A 25,118-nucleotide genomic window follows, 5' to 3' on the forward strand; every position below is an offset into this window, starting at 1 on the left:
CATTTACAGTATCTATTATAATAAAATACATACAAGGACTGATTTGGACTTGAACAGGTTTTTATCCAAAACTACATCTCAGATATGCACTTTACTAATCATCTGTGTTCAGAATTGCTGGGACGTTTCAACTTTGTAGGGACACCCTATTGACATAAGACATCTCTCTTTTATATTTACATTATTCTTATACATTTTGAACTGTTAGGTATTCACCTCAAGTCCAGAAACTTAGTTAACTGATGAAACCAGGAAAAAATACAGAAGTATGGGTTGTCAAGCTATGCAAACATGTTTTGAATGCAAGCCCATAAATTTGTTACTATCAAGTGCAATCAAAACTGTGATTTTTCTAAGTCAAATTCGTAATCATATCTATTATGCTGTGGTATCATATAAAGCATTTTACTAGACCACAACACAAACTGACAATTGTGAAATGTGTTGCATGGTGACAGCAAAATAAGAGCATGGTTATAAAACAGTTGGTTATCATGGATTATACAACTTCAAGAGGCACAAATGGGCCTGTGGGGTAACAGCAAATTAAAAGAGTAATTATGGAGTGATTTAGTTCTAAACTGGCTCATCCCAGCAGTGACAGCTGGCATGATGTAATGTCAGCCCCTTTGGTAAGTTGTAAAGAGCAGCATATCCCGTTCTGAGGATTGAGATCAACTTAGGTAGATTAATATGTGAGTGATGCTGGAAATGTCTGTCTGTGTAAAAGCTTCCAGTTTTTCGAAACATTGTGTCATCACAGTGTATGAAAGTCTGTAATCTGGCTAAGGGCCTGAAGCCTGAGAGCCATTCTAGGGGGGCAGGACAGCAGAATTCTGAGTCTTTGTGACCCAAGAGGATTGCGTGTTTCTTCTTCATTCAGATGTATTATAAAAAAGAAAGATTAAGGAAATAGCAGCATAATGAATATACTACGATACAGAACTCTAGAAGAGCTGCAAAGGTATGCAAACGGTTATTAATGGATCACTGTGCAGTTCTACTGGTGATACATTTGCAGAACTAGGGAGCTACAAGGAGGAGCCATACCGACCACACCTCAACAACGAAAATCTGAGGTAAGCTACAGAGTAAGTCTTCAGTTCCTAGAAAACTGACACTCAACGGTGCAAGACTACATGGGAGGTGGACATTCCCCGTACTTATTGCCTATCCAGTCGAGCTTGGGCTTCTTTGGGTCCCAACCATCATCGCGCACCTTGGCCGTGGCTGTGTCCGTACACGCTTCAAAAAGGCATAGCTGTAAACCTTCGGGCTTATGCCAACAGCCCAAATTGTTTTAGAACTTTCCATGAAATGGACTCTGCTTGCAGACAAAAAACAAAAACTCAAGAGTCCGTGATGATCCGCAGTGCTCAACTGGGACATGGGTCAGAACTTCTGTACTGCCCCCTTTCTCTTTCAGATGCTCTTCCCTGAACATGTAGCATATCATTACATATGTTTGGTAAGCTCTGAAGGAGAAATATGGTAAAAATGAAAATAAAGCAATGAAGTGAACAGCTGGCCTTTGTGGTAGCTGTGACTGAGTTTGTACAGCCCTTCCACTGCTCAGGTCAGAGTACCATGCATCTTTACAAAGTATTTCATTTGTGCTTTAAGGCTGGACTGTATCAGGTCAGACAGAAAATCTGTAACAAAAATCTGATTTTTCAGTATTTTTTTCTTTTGCAGTAGAGAATTACAAAAAGGAAAATCCTTATGTTGATGACTCCATGTGTTAACGTTGTCCTGCTGGGAGCCGATCAAATATAAACAGTGCTGGCCTGCTACAGTGACACAGGACTACATTTCCCAGAGGAACATGTTTGTTTCACTCACTTCCCAATGAAGGAGTGAACCATGTTTTGCCTAAATAAAGCAAAAATCAGTCTGGTTCGATGCCCCGCACAGCAAACAAACCGAAAGTCAAGATTACATTAAGCTAAATGGTTACATCAAGTAAGATTTTAACCCTTCTCATAAAGTACCAACTTTATTTTATTCTGTCTAATGTATCTACTCGGGGGGTGTGGTGGCGCAGTGGGTTGGACAGGGTCCTGCTCTCTAGTGGGTCTGGGGTTCGAGTCCCGCTTGGGGTACCTTGTGACGGACTGGCGTCCCGTCCTGGGTGTGTCCCCTCCTGCCTTACGCCCTGTGTTGCTGGGTAGGCTCTGGTTCCTTGTGACCCCATATGGGACAGGTGGTTCAGAAAATGTGTGTGTGTGTGTATCTACTCAAATAACAGCTCATACACATTCCTGTTCAATTTACAACTCATGCATTCACTCAGCACAAGTTTGTCATCTGTCAGGTTCAACCATTGACACTTAATGCTTCAGATACTGTCCTGAAGAAATGGACTGAACCCAAATTTTGGTTCATGAATACTGTGGAAAGAGCCTTGCCATTAGGAGAAATTTTGCAAGTGAGATTTTCTCCACATCGACTGTCAGTCTGGTTGAAAACAAAGGTACAGGTACACATAAAAAGACTGGTAGCAACATGCAAGTTGAGCACTGTTGCATTTAAGGGTCACATATGCTGCACAAATGGCTTTTTCACAGCCACTTCCAACAAGGTAGACCGAATCAGGACCTCCTAAAAGTCCTCTGTAGATATATAGGTTCTTTCTGTTCACTCACCTTTGCCTCACCTCTTGTGTTTGACATGAAAGCAGGCCAAGGTGAACTGTACAACCCCACCCCATCTTAGTGCGATATTTCCAGGAAACAGTTTTCTCCTGCTATATCATTATTGCGAATTTAACCGTTACGTCTTTATCATGTTACAAAGAATGGTAATGATTCATTTCAAAAACCCATTTTCTTTCTAAAAACAATTATATGTATATTCCACCTGTCATTGCAAGAGCTTAGATAAAATACTTCTTCATGAATTGCATTTATTCATTTAGCTGAGGCTTCTCTCCAAAGCACCTTACAATTATTTATCCATTTACAGAGCTGGGTAAATTTACTAGAGCCATTGAGGATAAGTGTTTTGCTCAAGGATACTACAGCTAGGGATAGGGATCAAACCCACAACCCTTGGAACCCAAGGCAGGAGCTTTAACCACTATGCTACCGAACTCAAAGGCATCCAAGCATCCAGGCATCTAGTGGCCCATCTCTGACAAACATCTACTAAAGGGGAAGAGGCAAACGTTGGATTTTTAGTTCAGTCTCCCTCCTCAATCAAAATAATTCTGTGTAATATTAACAGTCTATACAGAACTGCCTTTGTTTGTCTCCAAAACTCCACCCCACCCCAAAAATTAAATATTTATTTATTTACTGGATATGTCTCTTGTACCTATGCCATGGTGCATTTCCTTGTGAGAATGCACTAGTGTGAAAGGCACAGAGCTGTGGGTACTGATTTCACCATCCTTCTTAATCCACCAGATGGCACCTGGTAGGAAAATATGTAGCTACACGACAGCAAGCTCCATTCCACTCAGAACTGCACATTCCCCAGCACGGTACACAGTATAAGCACCACCCTTCTTATGTGTTCTCATAGTGCAAGCTTTGATTTGTCTGTAGCAGCCCAACTGCAGCTTTACGAGTACAGAAAGTAACCCCACCCCCTACACTGACTATCTGCCCCACCCTTGTGTAGGCTGAAAAGTCCAGTCTCTTTCCAGGAAAGCATGACAACTCATCCCATAACATATTCATCTTAGACACCTTTGCTGCTTTAGGCTTCTCAGCTTCCTGGATGCAAATCTCAAAAACGGGGCAATTTTCTTGGGTCATAAACAGGTCCACCTTCGAACACCTGACATACAGTGCATTCTGGATGTTCTAGACAGCACAAAAATCACCAGCAAAAGAGGCAAAAGACAGAGAAAAAAGACTGTATTGTCACAGGCCGATAACCTTCAAGTGAATGTTGTATGTTCTCATCCTTTTCCTTGTCAACACGATAGTGCATAGTAAAGAATTTGTTGAAACGCAGTAAATGATTTCAACCTGTATTGCAAGGATTCTGATGAGAGAAATGTGACATTCTTTTTGGCCTATATATTTGAAAAGAAAGACACATGCTGATGAAAAGATTTATTATGTGTTGCCACATTGTGTGCCTTGGTTTGTTTTCACCTTGTTGACAGTGTTGCTCCTCCCACATCATGTGTTTTTCTCACTAGGAGAAACCTGCAAGACCAGATATCACAACACACAAACGAGCCTTAAAACCCATTAGCAAAGCACCATGACCTTCTTTACTGGAGCACTTTTTACTCTTATTCAGCACATGCTGGGACACTGAGCGATGGCCATAAATCCTGGTAACAAAATGAGAAACATCGAAAAACTTGAAACACACCCTATACACATGGTGACCACAACATTGCACGTAGAAATAGTGTTTAGCTCTTCTGCAGACACTGAAGGGAAGAGCATACATTGGATGTACATAGAGGCCGTTTCTTGCTAAATCCACCTGGGGTGTAGCAGAGCGTCAGCAAAGCAAAGAACGAAGCATCAACCCCTCGGCTGAACATTTACCTTTACGTTTACATTAATTTATTTAGCAGACGCTTTTGTTCAAAGTGACTTCCAACAAACTCTATGTAGTGTTATCAGCCCACATACCTTATTCACCAAGGTGACTTACACTGCTAGATACACTACTTACACTGGGTCACTCATTCTGAGACGTTTCCACCTTCACTAGAAGGAAGTGCCATGAAATTGTCTCCCATATTAAGAAGACTTCAACATTTGACTGTAGATTTCCCACATTTTTACAAGTTTTCTCTTAGCAGTGGCCAGTTGCCCAGTTTTTACATGCACACCTCAAAGCATCATACCTATTTACTACTAGGCAGGCCTAGTATTGCAGATTTTTTAATGAAAAACAAACAAGAGACTAAGGTCATACTAAGGTAGTCTAAAACATAAAACAAAAAAAAAAATCAACAACAACAAAGACTAGCTATCAAGGCTACCAAGACAATTTTCCACTCAGCCTGTTGTTTTGTTTTCACAGAAAAATGAATCACTGAGCCGCTCTATACTCCGAGCTACTTCGAGACAATGACCCAAAAACAGCTTCCAACCAATTAAAACACATGACAAGCAGGTTTCATGAGACTGCTGCGCAAAGATGATTTATGACAAAAATAAATAAATTCTCCTCTAAGGTCTTAAAACACAGATATGGAACATTATGGTATGAAGAGCTTAAAAAAGAGCTGAAAAGGCAGAATGTGAAAAACAGAAATGGTGCAACTAGATATATCATCGGGCAAATCAAGCTTCATCATCTGTGTAAGGAGACGTTAAAAACTTAACTTGCACAGATCACGTTGGCCCCGTGACTTGTCGTTAGATATGTTGGAACCGAGAACATGTGTTTTGAAAGAATCCCCAAATGTTATGCCATGGCACTCGTAAACCTTTCAACACATTAACAGTTTTTGTTGCTTCGGCTACCATAACGGCCGCTTAGAATGGCATCTGGCGGCATATGGGTGCAGCTGCGACATGGAGCGTGCGAGCACTCGCTACGCATGTCCAGAGATGCAAAGGCTAATGGAAAGTCAAGTCGCTAGAATCCTGGAGTTCCTCTTTTGAACGAGCCATTTTCTGCGTTCAGGGCTCACGACACAGCGAGCGGGCTGCGAGGCTATATCCTCTGTTTTAAACGAAGCTTTTTAGCACTAGGGTTAGGGTTAGGGTTAGAGCATGTTCTAACTTTAAGACCTTTCCTTCCTTGCACCCTTTTTCCTTTCCTTTCCTTTACAGCAACGTACATTACAGTAGATGCCTCTTTGCAAACACAGACCGTACCTGAGCTGCGCTTTAACGATCGCTTAGACCTTTGAACAACAGCCAAGAACACTAATGGCAATATCAAACACGCTGTTGTAGGCACAACAGGGGGCTTCCTCATCCCTCACCAACAGCTCCATCACAGCAGAGACACAGCATCAAATCTTGTTCCCCGCACCCTTCTCCCGACCACTAGGTAACGATCCCACTTCCCACGTTTGCCGTTTGCAAAAAACCGGCCGACAGGCCGAAAAAATGAGTTGTTTACGTAGGGGAGAGTAGGCCCTTACGTGGGGGCTGTGTCTCTCCGCAAGTTGGCGTGCTGGAAAGAGCAGCGGGTCAGAGCTCAGGCTCCTTAGGTGCACCACTTCCTTAGGTGCACTCTGGCACATGTCCATCACCCACAGCATCTGTGTATTTAACAAACGTGATCATCGGTCTGTAAAGAGCTTTCTAACAGAGAAAAATAGCTCCTCCATTGCTCGTGGCCAGTGCCGATTGCACTTCTTCACAGCCGCGACTTGCTAACAGGTTTACCTCAAGCAGGCCGAGAGAGTGGGTGAAAAGCATGCAAACAAGAGATGCAGACAACATCCTGCAGTGGCCTCCACCAATCACTCACGTGGGCGTGCGGGTCTCAGACTCACACTGTAATTGGGTAATGTCATCCGTCTTATGGCGTTTGACGACTTTTTTTGTTAACTGATGCGATACCAAAAACAGGAACGATGCAAAAAGAACAGTAACAGACTGAAAAATAATTTCAACATCCATCCCTGCGAAAGCATAAACTATGTGAGAAGCTAAGCCGTCGTAGCAAAATTAGTCAGAAAGTTCTTGAAAAGGTGAATTTCTAGGAAATACGAAACATTATCGCACTCGAAAATTGATTTAAACACCGTTACGAATGTTCGGCCTCAGACTACAAAACCTGGTTATTTAAATTCATATACCTGCGTGAACGAACATTTTGCGGATGTCCATTTGCCTTTAAAACAGCTTCCATCTGTCTTGCTCTGAGACTTTCTGAAATATAAATTGCTCAAATGCAATAGGCAAGTAGGAAACTGTTAAAGAGCTGGCTGCCGGAAAGCAAGGCGAGTTCTACGAGATGCGAACGCGACCCGAGAGCGCAGGGGGTTGAGGTTAACGTCCACCTCAGCTACTGACCTCTGAGCCTAAACTAGTTCTGAAAAAAGCAAAGACATGGTGAGAGCTATGAGTCACCCAGCGGAAGGTTCACTCCCACCTGCCTCCACTGTGCCACCACTGAACACACCCACATGGAGAAGATGGGTTTTCACACTGCTGTTAATTCAATCTAAAGGCAGAAGGGGAAAAGTTACCTTTTTACACTTGATCTCCAAGCTGGAAAAGAACTTATCACGCAAATGATTAAAATAGAAAAAAATGACTGTACGCTAGTACAGTACGTTATTTTAAAAGTTCAGTTGCGGCAATGTAGCCAGCTGTTGAAATATACGGTTTTCGCAACGCAGCCATAAATACTGTACAGAGGGATATTAATTGTAGCGGTTCATCAAAACCGGCCTCTTCCAATTTGCAATGACAGCGACTAACAGAGACGAGCAGAGAGCATCGTATTTCAAAAATGCATCGCTATCCAACAGCCTGGAAGAAATCTTTCGTCTCTCGGATGTAGCCGCATAATAAAATGTGATTGTTAGCAAACCGGCTATTCTGACATTAGAAACAACCATTCCATCTTATTCATATTTGTCATGGATAGCCTAAACACTCTCCAATAATCCCAGCTATGGTGACAGTGCTTTAATGTTAATTATTTTCGAAATGTACAAACCACGTAACTTCAAAATGCTGTGAGCCAGCCAAAGCTACAATGTTTTTAACACTTTCAGCTGAAACAGTGCATGTTTTTAACACACTGAAAACACCTCTTCTTCACATTGGCTCTGATAAATGCCATCAGTGGCACTTTTAAAGACATTATGAAATATTACTCATCTGTTTTGCTGTGGCTGTCAGGTGCTATAATAGCAAGTCATTTATAGTTTTGGTATTATTTGCCAAAAATAAATAGAAAAAAAAAATCCTGTTTTGGTGAGCTTTTGTACAGCTTTTGTCTTTTCTTTCTCACAGTAAGCACACCAATTTAATCTGGTTTAAAAAAAAAATCCACATTTGCTACAAAGCACGAAAACATTTTAAAATAAACACTATAAAATACATTTTTTTTTTTTCTTTGAGTATGAGTTTCTTCCTTAAGCAGCTAAAGTTGACATTTCAAAAAAGTTATCTGTGAACGCTGACTAATTCACGCCAAAGGTAGTAAGAGGACGCGGCAATCCGGTGTAACAAGATTGACACGCACACACACACACACACACACACCCATATGCAGGCACTTGGACAAAGTCACACACACATGCGCACACATGCACATTCACACAAACCAGACTTGCACAGAGAGGAAGAGCCAGCATACAGCATGACTGTGGTCTGTTGAAGTGAGAACGGGTAATTACAAGAGTGCGTTTGGCACCGAGAGGGCCGTTGCTGGTGTTAACTGAACATCCCCCCCCCCGCCCCCCCCCGATTCGCTAACAGTGCATCCGTGTATGGCGTTGCGGCCTTGTTGCATCATGCCCGCCCCTCCAGCCCCTCCAGCCCATCCCTCCGATGTCTCTGCAGCAATTGCTGCGAGGATCGGTAAGCCTCACCACCTTGGCAGTCTCCGCGGCAGGCACACGGGACTAAGCGACCGCACCGGAGGGCAGATTTTGTCCGTGGCGCTCGCGCTATCATCCGGCCGCATTACAGGATATTTCTTGGCGCTCAGCCCCCTCGGGCCTCTCGCTTTCAGGGCTAGGAAACAATTTGCCATCTCCAGAAGGAGGCATGATGGTGTTTTCCATGCAACATTTTATCTTTTGAAGCTTTTACTTTGACACTGTGAGGAAGGGCGAGTGATTTGCTCCCTGCTCTCATTCTCAGCATTCCATCGGCATCCGTTTTTCAAGGAATGTCGCATGTGCAAGTACCAAAGGTCACGGATCCTTTTTTACATACCATTGTCATGCCAGTGTACTGTAGGTTTTTTCCTCTGCAAACATCAGAATAGCGTGTCCGGCACCATCGATTTTTCATTTTTCCGTATTTGATTCCCATTCAGTGCAACGGAGGGCTTTAGCATTGTCAAGTCAAAGCTCCGGGGCTGTTGCTTTGAATTCAATCCCTGCCAGTGTGTGTATGTGTGTATGTGTGTATGTGTGCATGTGTGTGTGCACGCAAGAGAGAGAGGGCCCTGTGCCCTGTGATGCTATGACACTTCACTCCAGCTGATTCTTCCCAGACAGGATAAGGGACTTTGAAAAACAGATGGATCACACCTTAGCCAGCATGGTAACCAGGGAGAAGTTAAACTGAGAGTGCAAGGATACTTTGCCCTTGGCTGCGGTCACATCCTACTCATGGGTTCAAGGTCGGAAATGAAGAGTGCACTGGCTTGGATGGGTTTGGACTTGCACCGAACCAATGAATGTAGATTCAGACAACATGCCCTTGTGTTCTGAAAGAAATCGTGCAAGAAATAAGGAGATAACCCCCAAATACTCCAGCAACAATCTAATAATAATAACGCAAGAACAGAGAAAATTCAAAAAAGAATACAGTTAGTGTGAGTCAGACATGTTCATGCTAAGAAGTACCATTTAGGCAAAACAATACATTTGGTTTACAGCCCAGGATTCTTTATCTTTGGTTTGCAAGTCTTTATAAAAAACCGAAAGCAACTATGTTGCTGTTATTTACATATTCAATGCTTCTCTTCAACCACGAAATTGCAGTTAAATATTGTACAATCAAAATCAGTTTGTGCCGGGCCGCAAGGAAGAGATAACTTTGATGCTTTCTGATACGAATCTGACTTTATGAAGACGTTGATCAGAGTATTCAAATTCAAACAGCTTTATGATGATAAGGCTCCATCTCTGCTTTTGGAGAGATGGGATCATACTCAAATTGAAGGTGCTCTTCCTTCTGTTCCTCTGAGGAAAAAAGGGAAACCGGCAATGCAACCTGATGATTGGAAAGACGAACACTAATGGAACTCGGTAAGAGTTTTTTCAAAACACTGACAGCATTTTTATGTGGCTCACTAATCTAAGGCCTGGGAGATATGGGCACTGAGATCACAAAGTGTGGTCATCATCATCGAGCATGAAAGCCTTTCAAGGCCCACAGTGTGGCCATGTCACACCAGCTCAGCTAGTAGACCACAAAGATTTCTCTGTTGATCTCTGTGGGTAGCTGCTTTTCGAGGGCTCACTGGGAGTGTGTTTGACAAGGTACTGCAGTGAAAGGAGAGAGCAAAAGCTAACAGAAATAACTTTTATTTAGCTGATGCTCTTCTAAAATACAAGTTTCAGCAATAAGGTAGAATTTACCCTTTTGTAAGATTGGCAATTTTCACTGGAACAATTTAGGATAAGTACCTTACTCAATGGCATTAGAGAAGGAAGTATGATTTGAACCTGGGTCCTTCAAGTTAAAGGCAACAGCGGCTCCAACCACCGTGCCACCTGTTGCCCGAATATAGCTGTGCGGATGCATTAATGGGCTTCCATTATGCATAACGTCAGCCACGGTGCCTTTTAAACAGCTCCCATGCGGATTAAATAAGGTTGATGCCGCTCTTTGTTTGGAATCCAGGAGTCTTCCTTTGATGGCACGGAATAAGAAATCATTTTCATTAGTGCTGTTCTAATTATTCTCTGGGTCTGAAACACCTGGGGTGCAGTTAATGGGACAATGTTTCCAGGTTGAGCAGATCTAAATGTGATTCTGTGGCAGAATTCCTTTGCATATCCTGCGGGACAGTGTTCTCATGCAAAGGTTAGGGAAACAATTCGCCCCTCAGTAGTGCCTTAGGCGGCCTTATCGGTGTTTATGTTAGTTCACACTTCCCAAAACCCAGTGCCCTCACTCTGTTTGCATGGCAAAAATAAAATCCCATTATCACAATTTTAATTTTGGTGTTGGTGGGGGGACTGGAGAGGCCATAACCGAACATGATCGCATGGCGACAATCTCATCGGAGTTTAAAATACAAAAACGTGAAGCACGAATCTGAAAACTAAACCAAAATAGTAACAATTGCTTGCACAATGTCGTTCATACTTTACCATTTAGTTATCATTTGACAGTTTTGAAATAAAACTGTCATCGTTTTGTCGGCCCCTAATCAGGAACCGTTGTCACTGTGAGATCCGAGAGACGTTGTTGGCTTTGGACTTTACTGCGGTGGTTTAAAGTGAGAAAAGAACAAAGCAGCAATGTCTGCATAGGTTGTTTCTCGGTGTGTGGGAAGACTCACATTTCCACAGACGGACAGCTCCGCGTGGTGAGTTTGCCGTGATCCGCCTGCTGCGAGGGCGTTCTTCCCCCCGTATCAACCTGGTCAGTGGGGAGGCCAACGCGGAAAAACCATACACTGCCCCCCCCCGCCCCGACACACTAAGGCATTCCTCCTGTTACCTGGTATATGGCAACCCAGCTTTACGAGGCAGAACGCGCTATTTCAAGTAGAGCACCTGCACTCTCACAATTACCACTGTCATTGCAAAGGACCACACTGTGCAGTTCTGCTGAGTTGTCTACACTGTTTTTTTACTGTCATTTTCCACAAACACCAGCCGTGAGCTATAAACCTCCGCTCTCACTGGCTGAAAACATTGTTACAGGTGATGTGGAGTTAGAAACCAGAATACCACTTGGAACATTAAAAGGGTGGGTTAAAACAGTCTACAATTTAGTTCAATCTTAAAATGTAATGTGTATGAGAACATTACTTTCATCCGGGCAGCACGCAAGTCACGCGAGCTCAAGGTGTCTACACGGGTCTGCTTCTGGCAGGTGAATCTTTTCGAGGGTGAAAAGGTGCCAAAAAAGTGAAGAATGCCAAGAATGAGACAAAGCTTTAGAGAAACAGTGACTCAAAAGGCAACACCCGAGATGACACAACACATGACAACATAGGGCTACACCATCCTGGGTCATTTGTACGTAAGATATGTCAGTACGTATAGAAGGGGAACATAGGGGGAAAGCATACTCTATTATTAGTTCCGTGATTCAAAGGAAGAGAAGCGCATCTTTACTCCTCGCAACTCCTTACAATAAGTAAAGCACAGCCACAGAGGGGAAACCTCAGAAGTCAATGTAAAAAAGAGATCTACAGGCAACTAATAGCACATATTCTCATCTGAATTGAGTCTGATTTTACAGTTCCATTTGAAAACATACTGACTGCATAAATTCGCAGTACACAAAAGCTAGCGGAAGACCAAATAATGAGCACTGACTACTATTCTGTTGTAACTTTGGTGTAAAAATGATCGATTATTTTGTTCGGAAAATTAGCAAACGACAGCAATATTTCCTTCCGTCTGACAGAAAGGACACAGAACAGTTGTCTGTTTAGGTGTAAACAGAGGCAAAGCACTCTGGGATACAGGGCCGTGAAGGACTGAGGCCTCCTGTGTGACACGCCCACCTTGAGGTCGATGCTTTAAATAGCAAGAGTACATAATTACTGAACAAGGGAAACTCCTCAAGCAGGAGCTGTAAGAGACCTCTAGGCGTGGCACCCGATTGTTTGCACGTGGGATGCTGAGACGGGCAACCGAGTCGCTCCAACGGGGTGCGCCAGATGCCATCGGCCCGTTTGCATTTCCGGGCAGGAGAAAGTGCACTAAAGGAGATCATAATGCAAAACATGCTCATCTGCCTTTTAACACGGCAGGAAAATCACAAAGTCCTGATTCGAGGTCAAGTTCACAAAGTATGGAGAGTAGTATCTCTGAAAAGAGGCTGCCAGCTTAGCAAAGGGTTACCGATACCTAGCCCTGGTCCTACCTAACTGCTGTATGTGTTTCCGGGTAGAAAAAAAAAAAAAAAATTCAAGAATATATTTTTAACTATAATCTTATTCATTATTGTCTTATCATTTACAGATTTCATATCCATTATACAGCATCTGATATGACACCTAGATAAAAGAATTTTAAAAAGCCAAGTAAATCTTTCGCTTTATTTTTCTACACAGCAAATTATTTGAATAGCATGGGCTGTGCAGTGCGTTTTAATTCATCAAACTGCCAATTTTGCCCAGTGCTGTGAGCTTCTGATATCAAAAGGAAGGTCAATTACTTCACATCCAGAAAGAAAGCAAGAATGTCTGGGCACCAACATGTGATAAAATAAGTATGTAAAATATGTAGTAAAAAGACTGTGTTATATGTGTCACACACCATTTTTTGTTGCTACACTCTGGGATACAGTCTCCCCTAATTTTAGGAAGGTGAGGATTCCACACGCATCAGCAGTTTCTACATACACATCCAAAACTTTTCCTGTGACAGTTGCTCCCATTATCATTAACATTTAAATCAGCGAAAGCAACATGAGCCAGTTGTACAAAGGACACCTATCGAGTGAGTGAAGTAACAGCCATGCTTGTCCAGGCTATACAAGGGAATTCCGGTTTTGCAACTTCAAATTCAATACCACAAAAAAAAAAAAAAACATTGCACAGTTGCTCCAGGGTGCCTGGGTATTACTCAAAAAGGAAAACATTACAATACGGGGCAACAGTGACTCCTTCAAAACCTGTTGCATTTTGAAAGGCTTGGGGGTATTCTCTGACTCCACCTCAGTCTCTCTCGGATGTTCTGAAAACTTTTCACAATGCAACTTTCTCCATATCACTCTTGATTAAAAGTTGTACGATTTAACTATTCCCGCAATCATTCTGACTGACTCCCTAAAAATCAATCCTTTTTATATGTTGCAATGTCTTTATGTGACAAGCAATTTCTATCTGCTTGAAAATATTCTTGATTTCCAGCTACAACCAATGTCATGCAAAATGTGCTCCATTTATCACTGTAGAAAAAAAGTATATAGCTATACAAATATTAAAAAGATGAAAAATAGCCATATTGAAGACACAAACGGTGGTATTTTATTATAACAGTAATGCACTTGCTGTACAGAAAACGGTTTGGACTATCAGTGTCATCTGTCATTTAAAGCCTAGCATCTTTGGAGTAAAGGGGCTTTTACCCCAGTGTAAGAGCCATTATTGTAAGTACTGTAGTACGATCAGAGACATCATTCTCGGTGGAAAGGAGAGGTTGAGCTCATCACGGCCATACGGTGTGTGCGTCTCACTCGGGGCTGGAGATAAGACCGCACCAAGAGGAACTTTGAAACACAGAACTAGAACACCAGTAGAAAAGCAGAGGAATCACTTCTGAACCCTGAACCCCCCCCCGCAGTCACAGAGCGAACACTTGGGTTTCTCCACCTACAGCCAATTTGTTGTTTTTTATGAGCTTGCATAATACCTGTAACATCACTGGACTTTACAGTCAGCAATTTTAAACTTGATCAGTTTATTTCTACCATTTTAGCTTATGTGTCTGGCAGGAGTTGTGCTGTAGTAGTAAGTGTGTTTGTGTGTTCTGATGTGATAAACCCTGTTTACACCACTCTGTTTCGGACAGCAGAGAGGCCCCATGCATTACTCTCTCTCTCAGACACACACACACACACACACACACACAGAATTCCCCAAAAAATTAAAAGCCATCAGTAAAATAAATGAGCATTACCAAATACACACACACACACATTTTCAGAACCGCTTGTCCCATACGGGGTCACGGGGAACCGGAGCCTACCCGGCAACACAGGGCGTAAGGCCGGAGGGGGAAGGGGACACACCCAGGACGGGACGCCAGTCCGTCGCAAGGCACCCTAAGCGGGACTCGAACCCCAGACCCACCGGACAGCAGGACCGTGGTCCAACCCACTGCGCCACCGCACCCCCCATTACCAAATACTTTACCCTAAATTATAGAAGCATTGGTGTCCAGTACTTAAAGGCATGAGTAAGGTATAGATTGTAATCAAAAACCAATTTGACTTCCTTTTTCAAAAAGTGTCCTGTGACTTGTTTCTACGAGAAATGGGAGAAGAACTGCAGCGGGCTGTTCGCAGTCTGATTTGTGTGATAAAGACCAGGCCCAAATGTTCATCTCCTGCAAGCAGAATTAAATAGAGAAGGAAGCAGATTTCAACCCATGATTGAGAGCACAAAATCACAATGCTCAGTGGCAAATTCTTTATTTTACGTTCTTCTGTACAACCCCATGTCAACTCCAGAGACTTCGCTTTAACATCTGCGGTTAAAACAAAAAACTGCACGTTCAAATCTTGAGTCGTTAAAAGATCTTATAAAATTTCAGTGATCTTAGTAAAACCAATCACAATAGCTAATGGTTAGGTGAGGCTAAGGGGAATTTCCACTCTGAACTCGGTGCATGTTGTTGGTGTGAATTCTCTGCAGACTTTCTCTCCCTGAACACACACACACACACACACACACATGGTGGTACAAATTGAGAAAGACTAAACTCAGAGAAAAAAAAAAAAACTATGTAGTAACTGAACATATTTTCCAAAGTCTACAGAGCTAATGGTAACATCATGATGATGTTGAAGACAGGACAAACAAATAATCACCCAATTGTTGAGATGAGTTAGTTAATCAATAACCGCCAGACTGTGCCTTTCTGGACGGTTCTCTATAGTCTGTAAACAAACAATTCCGCAATAAAGTGTCAGTGTAAAAGAACAGTACGTGCAACCCGACTCTCCTGTCCAGAACATACTGCTCCATCATTTTTTACATCACGACGAGTCACATTTCCATGGACCTACAGGAAAACGGTCTATTTGCGTTCATTACGGCCAGAAAGCATCTACCGATCATGGGTCCTATAATTTATTTCTGTCCGACAAACGAACAGATTCTTTGCGGATCAAATGCGTCCGAGCGTTTACCTCATCCAGCCATTCATTGATTACCGTTATTTGTGTATCAGCGGTAAAGCAATGATCATTTTGAAACAAACATTAATTTGGCCTTTTAAAACAGACTTTGTGACAACTTCAAAGCCCTTCTTTCCGAATTCTGACACAAATCCTATTTCAATGCTACTGTTCAATTCTCTTTAATTACTCCACTTTCTGAGCGTCTTTATTTATGTTTCGAAAATTAAGCGGACAGAACATCTTCACATGATTAATTTAACACACTACCGCATAAAGAAAAAACAAATATTAATACGCGGAAAAAAAATAACCCGATCATAAGAACAACACGTCTTCTTTACGCAAACTATTTTTTACAATATCAAAGTGCAGCACACAGCGAGTCACAGACATTAACATTACCGAGTTAAATAATTACCGACTCCACTTTAAGACCCTTCGTGGCACAACGTGTGGTCACGTCAAGATGTTCACCGCGGCTCCACTGTCTCACGCGAGCTGCTCGCGCACCGCGCGCACTAACTCCGTGACAGCTCAGGTTAGACCCCGCGAAGACCGTTCACCGCGCGGGATGCTGCACGGCGAGTCAGTCACGCCACGCGCGCGTGTCCAGTCTGGAACAGTCCCGTTCCACGCGAAAGCCCACTCTGCAAAGCCCTACTCCACAAATAAAACTGAAAATAAAAATAAAATGCATCTGAACACAAACATACCTCTCCTACAAAAAAAGGCAAAAGGGTAATAGAGAGGGGAAAAAAATAATCCTATCCTACGGAACGAGCACCGGCGCAGTGTTGGGTGTGTGTACTACATGAGCGGGTTAAACCCGGGGGTAAATAGGCAGTTCACAGCGCTTATGTCACAGAATAGCAAATTAGTTCTCAGAATTGGGGGGCGCGGCCAAAGCTACGGGCTACGTCGCACCCACGTGACCGTCTGTTTTCGGAGCGGTCCACGAGAAAGGGGTAATTTCACAGCAGTGAGAAACACTTTTGTCCCATTTTGCACGTAATGTAGTCTCATAAGTAAGCAAAGTCGCCCATATTCGGCATAGTCTACAAACAAATATTGAAATATTTTACGGGATCTAAAAAGTATTTTCAGTGTATGTCTCTAATCGTAAACAGCACAAGATGTTCTCCTCCCCCGCCCTCGAACCGTGGTAGAGTCCTCAGCTCAAATTCCGAGAATTGGGCTCCGCTGATTCTTAGAACTGGTCTTCTTAGAAGTGGTGATGCAAGGAGTTTCTAGGAAAGCACTACCAGGTGATTTTTTTTCCTTTTTTTTCTCCTTCCCTCTTTCCTCCTCCTTCCCCTGTTTTCAATTTTTTTGTGACTAGTTTGGCGCGAAGTTGTGCTTTTGGTAGCCGCCGGTGGCTGAGCTGCTGTGACTGCTGTCTTCTTAATAATCCGTTTGTGTCTGAGGAAAGTTTGTGCGGGTTGCGCTGCTGTCTTGAGTGGCCTGTGAGCACCGAGACGGTCGCTGCCTGCTCAGCTCTTCCTCTATAGAGTCTATGCTGAAGAGACGTCGCTCTGCATGCGCCGGACCCGCTGTCCTGCCTGGGTCCCTGTGCCTGTGGACTGTCACTAAGCGCACGGGGAAGAGAGAGAGAGTCAGAGTGTAGCTCGTGTTTATTTCCGTGATCAGTAGTATAGTCATGGCTGTGAATCGTTCGCCCGAGGAGGACGTTAATTTTGAGCTCTCCGCATATGTGTGCAGGAATGACACTTGACAGTCGTGTTCCCCCGTCTTCTCTGAGGTGTCCCGTGGGTGTGCGATGCTGATATGTGCGTAGCCCGGGTTGTGTGTGTGTGTGTGTGTGTGTGTGGAGTTGACATTTTTTTTAACGTTCTTAGAAGACTGCAGGCAGGGGCGTCTGATTCATTTCCACGCAGTGTGGGTGCGCGTGTCAAGGCGATGCGGAACAGTCAGCGTACAGAATACGTCGCGTACCGTTTGACACCTCTGTGTGTGCGCGTGCGCGCGCTCTCAAGTCGTACCGTTACGTATCTGTGTAAAGTTAAGTTATGGTTTGTGCAGTGCGTTTTTAGTGCCCGTGCTCCTAAAGTTTAATGCTGTTCTGAGTTTGTGGTGTGTGTCCGTTAAACGTTTTTCCCCCCAGTCTTCCTGGACCCTACTTCTGTACATCGAGGTGCTGTTACTTCTGCCCCTCAAACTTCTTAATGAGAGGTCTCACTACAATTTCTAAAATGTCAGACTAGTTTAGTTTAATGTACTGTTTTGGCATTTCATCGCGTTGTCTTCCCCAGTGGCATCGGTGCCACGGAAGAAATTTGCTTTGAAATCTCCTTAGGATGAAGTCCAGTGCAGCTATCTTCCTCTTTTGAAGATGCAAAACATCGTTTAAGTTTCGTACCTGGACGACTTATTATATTGATCCTTCCCATTTCACTTACAGTAGCACCGAGGTAAATTAACTCGTGTTCAGTTAATTGAGGTTCTTTACACTTAATCGCATCCCTCACCTGTAAAGTGGTAATGGGTTATTCGCACTCGTGCATGGCTTACACATCTGAATCTGCTCTTCAACGCGAACTGTATACTATGGTACAGGTGATTTTGTGTGTAAAGGTCAAATACGACACCGTCCGGAACTCGTCTTCTAACGGTTAGAGCCGAATGAAGGTGTGTGTGTGTGTGTGTGTTCCGTTATTTTTCTACTAATTGCGAGTCTTCATTGCCATCTAGTGTCGTCTCACTTTTCTCAGAGCTGCAGGAAACATTATTGGGATTTGTCTCTACTGACTTTAAAGTAGTAAGCGGCACGTGGTGCTGTGCGCGCGAAGCTGCGCTGTCGGAGAAAATCGAGTTTTAGCGACTAAGAACCGGATCGTTTTGACCCTTCCGGAGTCATTTGAAACGACTATCGTGAGCAATTCGGCCATTTCTTTAGACTATATAGAACAGGCTACTGAAGCACCGACGCCTTCATCCACTGCTCTGTGGATACGAGGGCATTTTTGGCTAATTATATTGGGTTTGAAGCCCGCTAATTTCTAAATCTAGGGCTGCATAATGATTAGATGTAGGTGTCCGTCGCTCGCGTGGCGTAACATGCGAGGTAGCGTTCCGTTCGTGGTGTAGCACGATGACACTTGTCCTCTAAAGTCAGTGCTCTTTGTGCAACTTTTAAACTTGAATAGAAGGGCTGCATCTCCATTATTGAGCAAATGGACGTCCCGATACCTGCACGAGGGTGGCTCCCCTCTCTTACAGTAAGATTTACTACACTTGTCCGGCTTCCAATTACATGACGCTAGTCTGCGCGATGATATTAATAACTCATTGTACATTGATGTGCGATTAAGTTTCCATGGCTCTCTGACTCTGAGCGCGACTGAAGTAGGCTGGATACTACAGCTCCAGCTTCGGAGCTGCTTCTTGTGTAAGACGGACTGCAGATCACGCTCCGTTTCTCCCCGGGGCATCTTGTCAAACTAAACTGCGCTCTCGGTCGTGGAAGATCGCTGTTCCCGGCGCTGCGAACGTTTGTCTGATTCGGATTTAATGAGGCAGGTACCTGGCGCCCCCTTTCGCCTCCAAAAAAATCTCGAGTAGAGCGAGTTCCCCAACTGCTGTGGACAACGCCGGTATAATTCTGCTATAACTATAAGTCAGGAGCTTTTTCTAGATGACTGAAAACGGGGGCACCTGCAGACTTCAGCAATTACTATGGAACATAGTACAGTTCATCTGTGATCACTTTGCTCACATGATGCCAGCTTTCAGTGTCTCCTCCCTAGGAAATTGTGGTATAGTGTTAAACTTGACAAATTTTACTGACTATTCATTCTTGTACATCAGTAACAATCTTCAAGTTCCCCCCCACAGAATTTGCTTGATTTCCAGATTAGTTGAGGGCTGCGGGTAGCTTGCTGGTTAGTAGTGGTCTTACAATGTGGAGTTCAAAGGTATTGCAGAAAGCAGAGATTTGATGAGTATTTAGCCCTTGATACAGTAAAAAGCAGGGTAGTTTTCATAACTTGCAATCTGTCTTGCACAAAGACATGAACTAAAGTTCCCTTTTCTTATTAGATATTGACAAAATGGCATGTGCGACAGACAGCTGCATTCAGTTTACCCGGCATGCAAGTGACGTACTGCTGAACTTCAATCGACTGCGCAGCCGAAACATTCTTACCGATGTCACCATTCTGGTCAACAGACAACAGTTCCGTGCTCACAAGACTATCCTTATGGCCTGCAGGTAAACTACGATGTGCAGGGATCTCGCTATTTATAACTTGTGCTTGACATGGCCTACATGGTACCGAAAAAGGGGGGGAAATAAATATCCTTTCTTTTCAAAGTCGGCTGTTCTACACCATCTTTACGGATTCTCTGAAATGCAACCTGAGTGCCATAAGCCTGGACCCAAAGGTGGACCCAGAAGGCTTTGCCATTCTGCTGGAGTTCATGTACACTTCATGTTTGTCACTGAAGGAAAGCCTAATCATGGCAACCATGAACACTGCCATTTATCTGCAGATGGACCATGTTGTGGATACCTGTCACAGATTTATAAAATCCAGGTAAGCTGAGTAGAAGTTGAGGTATTTATCTGTATACGTTACACAAAATATGGATAAACTTTCCATCTTTAACAGGGAATCTTCTGCCAAGCTTCCCAGGGAGGACTTTCTACCCAGTCCTTTGCTATTGCCTCAGGATGTCCACGCATACAGAGCCCATGAGGTAGATGCCTTACCCAGCCGTGTGGCCCCTTTTCGAGATGCCAGGGCCTATTGTCCCAGCATGTTTGGTGCTGTAAATGCACCTGGGAGCTCCTACCATCTCTACAGCCACCTGCCTGTCCAGGGATTCTCATTTCCTCTGGGAAAACTACCAGATGTCAAAAACTCATTCACAGACTTTCCTAAAGGGGGACCCTACCACCACCCAAAGCTCTGCATGCAGTCTGAAAACAGCACCACAACTGGAGCTGACTACAGGACCTTGGCTAGTGCTGTACCTACCACTGGCCACGTGACCACTCTCTCCTCCAAAGAGGTCACCAGAGAAGAGGGCCGGAAAGAGAGCCACCCATCTATGGATTTGGACTCAAAGAAGCCCACGTTCCTGATCTTGGCACCAGAGCAACAGGAAATGAGCAAAGCAACAGCCTCCATCGAGATTGAGCGCCACCAGGAGGAGGAAGAGAGTGAGGGAAACGGCCACCGCCCACATTACTCGCCAAGCATCTCTGCGGGTTGCCGCAAGATCCCAATGGGCAGTCCCCAAAGCCCACTGAAGTCAGACTGTCAGCCCAACTCCCCAACTGAATCCAGCAGTAGCAAGAATGCTGCCCTTGGCCACACCCCTGGGTCTCCACCCACACAGGGTACACCTGACCCAAAGGCTCGCAATTGGAAAAAGTACAAGTACATTGTACTCAATTCGGCACACCAGGCCTCCAAAGACAGTGAGGACAGCTCCTGTACCAGACAGTGCTCTCCATCCTGCTTATTACCTGGTGATGCAGAGCCCCCAGTTCCACAGATCACAAGACTCAGTGATACCACTGAGGACCTCCAGGTACCCCAATCCAGCCACCTCAACAGTATCAACAGGTAAGCACTGCTCTATCTGGAGGCCACTTGGCTTCTGTTGACATTGTCAAAAGGCAAACAACCTCCATGCCATTAGGAAATGAAGGCTTGGAGCTCCTTAATAGGATTAAATAGCCTAATTGTTACATGTAAGTGTTCCACTGTAGCCTTCTCCATAATTAAAGGCTATTGTGGTGATCTCCCACAAGGACAGTCTCCTTGGTCTGTTTAGCTAGTTGTGTCCAGCATATGTGGTACTGCAGCTTATGATAAACATGTGCCTAATGAAATTCTGCCTCAGGTCCTTGGAGGGGCCACAAAGGAGTGATGGTCACACCTCAATTTACCTGAATCACCTGAAGTGCACATCCTGTGGTTCCCAGTCTCCCCAGCACTCAGTGTGCACCAACACACCTGGATCTAGCTTTGGGGAGGAAATGGCTGAACTGCAGTCAGAATACTCAGACTCCAGCTGTGGTATGTGCACCTGCTTTTTCTTTTTTGGTAAGCTTTTACTTTTGCTGAACTTTACTTTTAAGGTTTAAAAAAGCCTTTTTCCCCCCCTCCATACCCCACAGAAAATGGAAGCTTCTTTTGCAATGAATGCGACTCCAAATTTGCAGAGGAAGATTCTCTAAAACGGCACATGCTTCAGGTCCATAGCGACAAGCCATATAAATGTGACCGCTGTCAGGCTGCATTCCGCTACAAAGGAAACCTTGCCAGCCACAAGACAGTCCACACAGGTAATCACCCAGAGGCTTCAGGACTTTTCAAGATGGAGTATGGCTGCCAGCAGCTCCCCTACCCCTTTAAATCAGCTCAATGACTGTTCGGCACACATTTGGGTGTGCCTTTTTTGTACGAAACTTTCCAGGTGAAAAGCCGTACCGCTGCAACATCTGCGGCGCTCAGTTCAACAGACCGGCAAACCTCAAGACCCACACCCGCATACACTCAGGAGAGAAGCCATACAAGTGTGAGACTTGTGGTGCTCGCTTTGTCCAGGTAAGGGCCCTGCTAAAGATGCTGCTTGTCACACTTGCATGCATGTATTCATTCAGCAGACACTTCAAGTGACTTCCAGTGAAGTCTATGTGGTGGTGTTGGCCCATACCTTAGTCACCAAGGTGACTTGCAATGATAGTACTGTACAGTACTTACAATGGGTCACTCATCCATATGTTAGTGGAACACTTTCACTATGGATGAACCTGAGGAGCATGTCTAGGAGGAAACTCATGCAAACTCCATACAATCCAAGCAGGGATTGAACCCACATCTTCTTGCACCACCCCAATGTTGAGATGGTAGTGCTACTTGCTGTACTACCATGCTGTCACAAAACTATAGAACTAATTTCCCCCCCCCCCCCCCCTCAGGTGGCTCACCTTCGTGCCCATGTGCTGATCCATACGGGGGAAAAACCATACCCCTGTGAGATTTGTGGGACCCGCTTTCGTCATCTGCAGACACTCAAGAGTCACCTTCGCATTCACACAGGAGAAAAGCCCTATCATGTAAGTCAAATTACACTGACCCAGTGTTACGTTTGAGATGCAAGTACTTGAAGTAGCAAAACGCTGGGGGGCAACTGTCAAATTAACTAAGGTTATACTTATTTTAGTGTGAGAAATGCAACTTGCATTTTCGCCACAAGAGTCAGCTACGTCTGCACCTTCGCCAGAAGCATGGCGCCATCACCAACACCAAGGTCCAGTACCGCACATCCACCACAGAGCTGTCTGCTGATCTGACCAAAGTCTGCTGAGCAGAGCCCATGGAGGATGTCCCCTACCCTCGCTTAAATTAACTTCTGAATTTGTACTACATGGAAGGATGGCAAACTAAACTCAGCAGGTCCTCTTATTCCAACTCGATTATAGAACCAGAAATGGTTCACACTGTATAAAATAGTGTGTATATACACATGTTGATTTGTAAAGTACAGTAAGCTTTATTTTGACTAGGAAAAAGGTGGGAATGTAAACTTAAGTTTTAGGATTATGCATTTTGTATAGAACATTAAGTCAGTTTGAAGGATGCTTTCAATTCTCAGTCGCTTGGACAAATCGTGCCAACTCATTTTACTACAATTCAACAAACTGACATTGTCTTATAGAATGGCTGACCATTTGGTTTGCTCCGCATCGTAATGGGACAAATGTAAGGCTGTAGGTTTTCAAACGTGTACAAACTGAATATATGCCATAATTGACTTGATGCAGTCAAACAACTTGGATCTCTGCTGGCAGAGTCAGTATGGCTTTTTTTGGGGCTTCTGCCATAATGGAATCTCATCTAAACCACTTCAAGCTTATGTACAGAACTGCAGCTTGTTTCCTGGCAAATGGCTTATTTTGTCCTGATTAAGTTGTGTGTAAACATCCATAATTTGTACATAAACTGTACTTTGTGCCTTTCTCTGTGATCCAGCCCAGTTCTACCACAGTACAATTCAAAAACACCTTTACAAGCATGGTTTCCCCCACCCCTCCTTCCATGCTGCTTTTCCTTTAAAACTTTAAATTTAAAATTGCTTGAGTGGTACATCTTTGACTTTCTCTGGAGACTTTTTTTAAACTGGATTAAGCTTATTGTGAGATGTATGAATGTAAAATAAATTTACATAATTTCTATGTATGAATTCGCAGGTAACTTTTCTGCTTAAACAGCCTCAACTTTACCAGTGTTTTGAGGAATTCCTTACATCAGGTACTGAGGAAGTGATCAGTATCTCCCTGGCTTGGCAATGAATTCCAGTAGCTCCTATGGAGGGGGAATAAGACAAATATTCAGCTTTTATCAGGACTGATTACATAAGATTAAGTCAAAATGAAGCTGATAGATCATTTGACACCACTTATGGAAAAGTGTTTGAACCCAGTCCTCTTGGCAATAGGGCAACAAGACAAATTTGCTCCTTGTCCACCCCTGAACAAAGGTAAAAATACTGAATTATCTACCACTTGGTGGCGCAGTGGGTTGGACCGCAGTCCTACTCTCCGGTGGGTCTGGGGTTCGAGTCCCGCTTGGGGTGCCTTGCGGCGGACTGGCGTCCCGTCCTGGGTGTGTCCCCTTCCCCCTCCGGCCTTACGCCCTGTGTTACCGGGTAGGCTCCGGTTCCCCGTGACCCCGTAAGGGACAAGCGGTTCTGAAAATGTGTGTGTGTGTGTGTGCCTTTGCCTATTTTGCTGAAAGCAAGGCTTCATTTTCTCTACAAATATTCAGTTTCTCAGGAGCCAATTCAACAGTGAGTCAGTGTACCAGTTTAAAACAAAGCTTGCTTCACCTCAGACTGATTTTATAAGCTGTTAAACGGTTCACTTCCCACCCTGAGAGGTAACTTCACAGCAAAGTCACTACAGCCTGCCAGATATATGCCCGAAGACGGACACTCTTCGTGTATTAAATTTACGGTTATGCTTAAAAATATACTCAAAGGGTGCCTCGTCTCAGGGATCCAGTGATCGTTTTCACTGAAAACGAGGCACGAGCTCATGACCGACGCCTCGGGCAGAAATAGTACACACCTAGTCACGGGGTAAAGCAGAACTTTTTTTCTTCAGATGAAAGGTGATGTGTAAGTACGGTTCATAGGTGTCTACCTATTTAATCCACATGTCTGTACCCACCCATAGAGCAGGCAATTTAAATGATGGCTTTCAAGAACCACCTTCTTGAACTCAAATTACAGAGTGGTGACTTCATTGAGCCTGTGTCCACAGGGTCAGTAATTGAGTAAGACTAAGGTTAAGTGTCATTGTAATCTAGATACAAGGATTTTGACTGAATTACCACATTGAGTTTAATCTTTAAAGTGTACATTAAAACATTCAAGTTCTGTCTCAGGCTTCACTCTCACTGGAACTCTTCCATGGGG

General features: G+C 43.9%; 1 protein-coding gene across 3 annotated transcripts; it reads left to right on the forward strand.

The window, feature by feature from the left end:
- The first annotated feature begins 16,891 nt into the window (after window positions 1-16,891).
- LOC108921720 (B-cell lymphoma 6 protein-like) lies at window positions 16,892-23,801 on the forward strand. 3 transcript variants are annotated; one of them, XM_029249198.1, is made up of 10 exons: window positions 16,975-17,490; window positions 18,312-18,901; window positions 19,722-19,893; window positions 19,997-20,218; window positions 20,294-21,256; window positions 21,537-21,712; window positions 21,814-21,981; window positions 22,113-22,243; window positions 22,618-22,755; window positions 22,863-23,801. In XM_029249198.1, exons 3-10 carry the CDS (start codon window positions 19,733-19,735, stop codon window positions 23,004-23,006), a joined length of 2,103 nt encoding a protein of 700 aa, XP_029105031.1. In that variant the 5' UTR covers window positions 16,975-17,490; window positions 18,312-18,901; window positions 19,722-19,732; the 3' UTR covers window positions 23,007-23,801. The 3 variants fall into 3 exon arrangements, with proteins under 3 accessions (XP_018586874.1, XP_029105031.1, XP_018586876.1); XM_018731358.2 differs by lacking the exons at window positions 16,975-17,490; window positions 18,312-18,901 and adding an exon at window positions 16,892-16,930; XM_018731360.2 differs by lacking the exons at window positions 16,975-17,490; window positions 18,312-18,901 and adding an exon at window positions 18,990-19,198.
- The last annotated feature ends 1,317 nt before the right edge of the window (window positions 23,802-25,118 follow it).

The sequence above is a fragment of the Scleropages formosus genome, chromosome 25 (genome assembly GCF_900964775.1).
Source record: "Scleropages formosus chromosome 25, fSclFor1.1, whole genome shotgun sequence".
In the NCBI taxonomy this organism is placed as follows: domain Eukaryota; kingdom Metazoa; phylum Chordata; class Actinopteri; order Osteoglossiformes; family Osteoglossidae; genus Scleropages; species Scleropages formosus.

Bases quoted from the DNA above. Each gene is read 5' to 3' on its own strand.
- LOC108921720 (XM_018731358.2), top strand. From the start codon at position 16,900: ATGCAAGGAGTTTCTAGGAAAGCACTACCAG. The intron at 21,257-21,536 runs GTAAGCACTGCT...ATTCTGCCTCAG, and splicing joins CACCTCAACAGTATCAACAG to GTCCTTGGAGGGGCCACAAA. The intron at 21,713-21,813 runs GTATGTGCACCT...CATACCCCACAG, and splicing joins ATACTCAGACTCCAGCTGTG to AAAATGGAAGCTTCTTTTGC.